The sequence below is a fragment of the Clupea harengus genome, chromosome 24 (assembly GCF_900700415.2).
Source record: "Clupea harengus chromosome 24, Ch_v2.0.2, whole genome shotgun sequence".
NCBI lineage: Eukaryota > Metazoa > Chordata > Actinopteri > Clupeiformes > Clupeidae > Clupea > Clupea harengus.
In genome coordinates, this window is record NC_045175.1 from 3,222,873 (window position 1) to 3,230,147 (window position 7,275).

A 7,275-nucleotide genomic window follows, 5' to 3' on the forward strand; every position below is an offset into this window, starting at 1 on the left:
CTGGCCCAGGAAAGAGAAATGTGTGTGTGTGTGTGTGTGTGTGTGTGTGTGTGTGTTAATGTCTGTATGTATTTTGCGTGTCTCTGCTTATGTGTGTGTATATGTATGTGTGTGTGTGTGTTTACGTCTGTATCAATTTGTGTGTCTCTCTATCTGCATGTCTCTCTCTCTCTCTCTCTCTCTCACTCTGTGTGTGTGTGTGTGTGTGTGTGTGTGTGTGTGTGTGTCTATCCCTGCCCTGGCCAGCTGGGACACAGAGCACTGGGGGAATACTGATGGACTAGACGACCCACAGCAGGAAACATGAGCACCTCCTCCTCCTCCTCCTCCCAACCCCCCACCCCTCCTACCTCCCTGTACCTCTTACTACCCAGCATCCCATTCCCCCCATTAGTATCACAATACAGTAATCATGGGAAAACTGGGACAGAAGGCCAGGGTCAAGGTCATGGTTAGCGTTCGAGAGGAGCCTGAGGCTCTATGGAGATGAAGGTCTCGTAGCGCAGTCACGGTGCTGCACCTCCCCATTCACATCGGCTTTCCTTGGGCAGTGTGGGGTATGTGGTCAGCAGTACAACCGTCTGTTGGAGGTTGAAAATAAACCTAGCCTGAGTGTATTCGTAGCATCTGTGTGTGTATTTAAAAACAACAACGAGTGCCTGTGTTATTTAAAAAACAATATGGCGGCAGGATTTGAACGCTAGCGTGTCCAGGTGACTTCTCTCCCTCGCTCGTTCGATGAGGACGAAGTGGATGCCAATCGATAAGTCCTTCGCTAAGCAGAGGCTATCTATTCCCTCCGCCGGCCTCCTCCCTCCCCACTGTTTCCTGAGATGGACATTTGAAATGCCATCTAGGCAAGTTGATTGAGTGGAAGGAGAAAGAGTGAAAGACCCCCCCACACCACCACCCACCCCCCACCTATCTCCCTGTTAAGTGGTTGGTGGCGGTCGTTTGTCCTTCAAGACTTGTGTGTAATTCCGTGTTGCCACCTTCACGCTATGCCTGTGTGTGTGTGTGTGTGTGTGTGTGTGTGTGTGTGTGTGTGTGTGTATGTGTGCATGTATGAAAAGATACCCTTCCACCCTGCGTGTCCTCTGTCCGCACGCGTTGTGCATTTGCAGTAATGTACATTATTGTCCCGTGAAACACCTTGCCTTGGGGCAAAAAATCTTTCGGAGAATTTTATCACACTGTAATAAAAAGGAGTATTACTGCTGTTAACATTATCGAGTATTTCTAGCTGTGGGGAAGTGTTTCTGAAATGTTGGTACGTCTGTGTTAAAATGAATTCCATCGCATCAAATAGTCACCAAAGACATCAGTCAAAGTGAAAGACAAAATATATATATATATATATAATATATATACTTTGACGGAGCTGTGTTGCGTGTTTTTTGTTCTCAGAGTGAGAGAGGAGTAGAAAAGAGTGGAGCGTAATTTTTTTATGATGATGGAAAAACTCAGCGGCAGGTCAGACCCCTCACAGGTGGCAGCAATTAACTGTAATTTCTGCAGATTGTAATGATCCATAATTTAGCAACCCCTCGAAATCTCTTATGTCGTAAAAGAGAGAGAGAGAGAGAGAGAGAGAGAGAGGGGAGAGAGAAAGAACGAGGGAGGAGAGAGGGAGGCAATAGAGAGAGAGAGAAAAAGAGAGACAGAGAATGAGACTTTGATTGGGAGCACATTTTTTTAGCCTTGGCCTTTCTCACATCAGATTGTCTTCTGAGGCAAGCTGGGTGGTGGACGTGTGTGTGTGTGTGTGTGTGTGTGTGTGTGTGTGTGTGTGTGTGTGTGTGTGTGTGTGTGTGTGTGTGTGTGTGTGTGTGTGTGTGTGTGTGTTTTGGGGAGAGTGTGTGGATGCAGTCATCATACTTGGGTTCTTCTCATGTTAGCTTCAGTGCTTACAGTGAGTATTGACAGTGGGTGTTTAGTCACCATCATATTGGCAATATTAGCTGAGAGAGGATACTAAACGGAGCTGTAATTGCTTATGGTTGTATGTGAGTGAATACGAATCAAGTGTAAGGCCACTAAACTATACAGAAAAGAACATGTGTGCTTTCTTTGTATGGAACTATCAATAGGGCATTGCAATAATTAAGGGTAGCAGAACTGAAGACTATGAAATCATTTTTTTTTTCTCTTTTTTACATTTATTTCATATTTGTTTCATTTTCTTTGGGTGCTTGAACATTACATCAACCCCTTTAAATGGTTGTTTTTATTAATTGGGCTTAACATTTCTATTCCAATTGATTTATGGACTTTAAATCACAGGGATTGTGGAGTGACTGCATTAAATATAGAGGCGACCTTTAAAAGTGCTTATTAAGGTTATAAAATGCAACTTAAAAGAAGGTAGGAAAGATTAAATATGCTGAGGCTAAAAAACTGACCTCTCTCTCTTTTTGTCTCCCTCTGTGTTCTGTCTATCCCCCTCTTTCTGCCTGGCCTTTCTTTTTCTCTCTTTTTCTCTGACACACACTCTTTCCCCTCTTGCCCCTTGGTTTCTTTCTCTCTCTCTCTCTCTCTCTCTCTCTCTCTCTCTCTCTCTCTCTCTCTCTCACTCCCTTTCACTCCCTCTTTCTCTCTCTCAATCTCCCTTATCCTCCACCTGCAGAAAAAGAAGAGCCCAGCAGCTACACTTGCACAACCTGTAAGCAGCCCTTCGGCACTGCCTGGTTCCTGCTGCAGCACGCCCAGAACATGCACGGCTTTCGCATCTACCTGGAGAGCGAGCCGGGCAGCCCGCTGACGCCCCGCATGGCCTCCGCCCCCGGTATGGGGGGAGAGTGCGGATCCCAGGCCCCCGCTCTGCACGCGGCTCACCTGGCTGACAGCAGCCCCTACGGCGCCATGCGTCTCGCTGGATCCAGTTCGGCAGGCAGGGACTCGGTGGCCTCGGGCCCCAGGGAGGGTCGCTACCCTCGGACGCCTCCGCTCTTCAGCCCCCCACCCAGGCACCACCTGAGCCCGGACGACCTGGCCCTGGCCCCCCAGCACCCAAGCGCCTTCGACCGGGTGATGCGCCTCAATTCGGTTCCCATGGACTCCCCGGCCATGGACTTCTCACGCAGGCTCCGGGAGCTGGCGGGCCAGACGGCCATGGTGGGATCGTCGCCCCCCATGTCCCCCGGACGGCCCAGCCCCGTGAAGCGGCTGCTGCAGCCCTTTCAGCCCGCCTCCGCTCCAGCCGCGTCCCCCGCCAACTCCACGCCCTCCCCCTCCGGCGGCCGCGTCTCAGCCCACCACCAGGCCCAAGCCCCCAGTACCCCGACCCGGTCCAAGTCCTGCGAGTTTTGTGGCAAGAGCTTCAAGTTCCAGAGCAACCTCATCGTACACAGACGGAGCCACACAGGAGAGAAGCCTTACAAGTGCCACCTGTGCAACCACGCCTGCACCCAGGCCAGCAAACTCAAGCGCCACATGAAGACACACCGGCACAACTCCTCCTCCTCGCTTGCCTCCAGGTCCGATGATGGGCTCTCGGCCACTAGCTCACCTGAGCCGGGCACCAGCGACGTACCCGGTAGTGCCACCAGCGCCCTCAAGTCAGTGGTGGCCAAGTTCAAGAGCGAGAACAACGGGGTTATCCCTGAGAATGGTGAAGGTGAAGAAGACGAGGAGGAGGAGGAAGAGGAAGAAGAAGAGGAGGAAGAGGAAGGGGAAGAGGAGGAGGAGGAGGAGGAGGAAGAAGGAGAAGAGGAGGAGGAAGGAGGGGTGGAGAATGGACCCGAGGACAGGAAGGACTTCGCCCGATTCAGTCTGAGCCTCGAGGGTGCCCGTCACCACGAGAATAGCCGCAGTCGTTACCGGGGAGACCTGAATCCTCATAAGCGGCGTGCGCTCAACTCCTCGAGCCAGGTGACGACCCCTGACCCTGGCGAAGAGGGGGACTCTGCTCCGGAGCTGGACCGCCCTGAAGACGGCCACTGTGGTATCACGACGAACGGCACAGGCCCCTTCTCAGGGGAGGGCCTCTCCAGGAAACTCCGAGACTCCAGCCCTGGCTCCCTTAGCCCCCTCTCCAAACGCATCAAGGTGGAGAAGGACCTGGACTCCCCGACCCTCCCTGCCACCGCTGTGACGCCCATCTCGGAAAACGTCTACTCCCAGTGGCTGGCTGGTTATGCCGCCTCGCGGCAGCTCAAGGAGCCCAACTCTACTTTACTCAACTTCGGGGACTCCCGACAATCGCCCTTCGCCACGTCCTCCGAGCACTCCTCGGAGAATGGCAGCCTGCGCTACTCTACGCCACCCGGCGAGCTGGACGGGATCGGCGGCGGGGGGGCTTCGGGCCGCAGTGCAGCCGGTAGCGGCGCCAGCACCCCTCACCTCACCGTCCCGCCCATGCGCCCCAGCTCCAAGGACAGCAGCGGCGGCGGAAGCGGAGGGAGCAGCAGCGGCGGTCGCCGCAGCGACACCTGCGAGTACTGCGGCAAGGTGTTTAAGAACTGCAGCAACCTGACGGTGCACCGGCGGAGCCACACGGGCGAGCGGCCGTACAAGTGCGACCTGTGCAGCTACGCCTGCGCCCAGAGCAGCAAGCTCACGCGCCACATGAAGACGCACGGCCAGATGGGCAAGGATGTGTACAAGTGTGAGATTTGCCACATGCCCTTCAGTGTCTACAGCACCCTGGAGAAGCACATGAAGAAGTGGCATGGTGAGAGGCCACTCAGCGAAGACATTAAGAGCGAGTAAAGGAAGTTTGTGGAGGGTTTCGGACGGTGGGGGAAAGGGATGGGTGGGACAGGATACAAAGTTGTTGCTCCCCCATCTCACCGCCACCATTTTTTAGCCCTCTGTTGAGTTCTGGTTCTCAAAGGACGTGAACGAAGCTTAGCATGTGCTTAGCATCCACACGAGACACTGGTGGACATGGGACACAGGTGGACACGGGACAGTGGATTTTTTGGGGGCAGTCCCGTCAACAAGCAAAACCCTGGAGCCTCGCTTAATGTGCAATAATTTACTTGTTTTTTCTACCTTTTTATACAAAAAAAAAACATAAGAAAAATACTGAATGGCATGCTAGGTGTATTAGCGCTAATCTGTTAGCTGTAATTGTTGTTGTCGGTGATGTTTTGTACTTTATAATGACAGAAAATCCATGCTGCAGACACACTGTTCTACATATCATGTACAGTTTCACGTCAACAATCACAGTTTATTCCATATGCTCACAAGGAGAAAATAACATGAAAACAGATCTTTTAAAAAGAGTACATTATTTTCAACATGGACAGTTGAAAAATATCAATTGGGATGCCTACTAAATTATGGCCATAAAATGATTTACCTGAGGTAGTTATCAAATCTATCGGAATTTATTGTATGGTTTCTTTTTGTAAAAAAAAAAATGAAAAGAAAAAAAAAGATAAACGAGTGCCTTGGATATCTTTACACATATGTTTATCCAGCCATATGCTACAAGCTTGGAGTCTTAACCAGATGATGATTATGGTTACGCTCAGAGTAAGGGTCTTGCATCAAGCTCCCGAAGGACATTGGCCAATCATACCATGCAGCCATATATTTCAAGAAAAAAAATGTCCAATGTTTTTCACTGATTATTGTGTGCATCACTATGCCTTTGTTTACTACCGTGGCAATACGTACTTTTCAGTTTCCTGAGATTTTGACTTGTGTTGTTTTGGTACAAGGTACAGCAATTAGTTTATTTTATAAATCCGCTAACTTAAGTTCCTAATATTTTTTGGGGTGTATTTTATGTACGAAAGTTTGGCCTGCTTAGTTTGGTGGATAGCATGCAACTATGTGGCTGTCGTTTTTAGCCTTGAACTGTTGAGCTGACCCCTGACCCTGAGGTCAATTTAGTTCTGGCAGGCCTGACGGATAAGGAGAAAGACTTCTGGGACATGTCGAGTGAAAGGGGGAAGGGAGAGAGTTTTGAAAGTAAACTTTCAAAAGAATGAAAAGAAAAAAATCCCTCAGAGTCCATCTCAGAGTCCTTCTCTAACGCCAACTTGCTAGTCAGCTGCTGTTAGTTATCTCATTATTTTAGCTAAATCCTCTTCCCCCCCCATTTATTAGTGTTTAGAGGAAAGTTAAACTACTAGCTTGTTATTACGAAAGCCTAACTATCTCGAAAAAGAATACCCCTGCTCTTTAGAAAGAAGCACTTAGCTAAATGATTTCTTCTTGTCGTTTGTATCCCAGCCACAGGCTCCGTTAGGCAACACGTCGGCCATCTTGTTTGACGTTGAGAATAGCACTTGTCACTCTGCCTTGCATTCTGTATATGTCTCTTTAATCAGAGGTACAGATGGTCGAGTATAAACTGAGATGGCTTTTTTACTTTTGTTGTCAAATGTACAGGACAAATACGTGCACTGTTCAGTTGCTCCCGGTTTACAGACAAGATGCGTTTCGAGGGAGAGAAAAAATGCCCTCTCGTATGCTCACAGTTTATAGTGCCGTCATGTTTTTTTCATGCAAAATAAACTTTTCCGAAAAAGACGACAACAGGGTGAAATTGTGCTCTTAAGTCATGTTTTGTCAACAGAATGCTGTAGTTTGGATTCTGGGTTTCAGTGCAGGGGTCAAAAGCATGGACCTCTCTGCTTTCACTTGAGAATGACACAGACTTGCTGCTCCAAGAGCAAGGATTTTTTTATATATTATATTACATAATTTTATATAAAAAAAGACTGTCATTTTTTTCCTGTGTATTTCACAGAAATTTAATTTAAAAAAATGTTGAGATTTTCATTTTTGTGTGTGTGTGGGTGTTTTTCTTCATGTATCAGTGATATTGAGGACTTGATCACTATGTATAGCTCAGAAACGTGGAACTGGTCTCAGATTTTCTTTTGCCTTTGCTAAACGAAAACTTCAGGTTGCATAACGGAGAGATTTAGGACGATGAGAATACCGAGGACTTAAAAAGGAGGACTCACTTGTGTCCTCTCTAATCTGAAACAATTGCTGTCAGCCTCTTTATTTTTTCCTTACAATGGGAGGGGGGCGGCGAGGGGGGTGGCAGGGATGTGGGGGGCGGGGTGAAGTGGGGATGAACTAAAGTTTCACATAGTGTAGGCATGACAGTATTGCTATAGAGGCTTGTATTTTAACTGTTGCTTGTTCCCTTCAAAAGTATCTTCAAATCTGTTTTGTTTTGTTTTCATTAGATTTAAAGCCCAACATGCTGCCATCATGTTTCTTTTCTCATTCATCTGGCAGGATAATATAGTGTGAATAATGATTTTTTGTAAAACATTTTAAATATACTGTATATGTTTATAA

At 48.3% G+C, this 7,275-nt stretch overlaps 1 protein-coding gene across 1 annotated transcript in view; it reads left to right on the plus strand.

The window, feature by feature from the left end:
- Positions 1 to 6,986, plus strand: part of bcl11ab (BAF chromatin remodeling complex subunit BCL11A b) — a 36,480-nt gene extending 29,494 nt beyond the window's left edge. The window contains exon 3 of the mRNA XM_012840960.3: positions 2,627 to 6,986. Coding sequence (XP_012696414.2) covers positions 2,627 to 4,710 — 2,084 coding nt within the window. The 3' untranslated portion in view covers positions 4,711 to 6,986. The remainder of the gene's footprint in view (positions 1 to 2,626) is intronic.
- Positions 6,987 to 7,275: the final 289 nt, after the last annotated feature.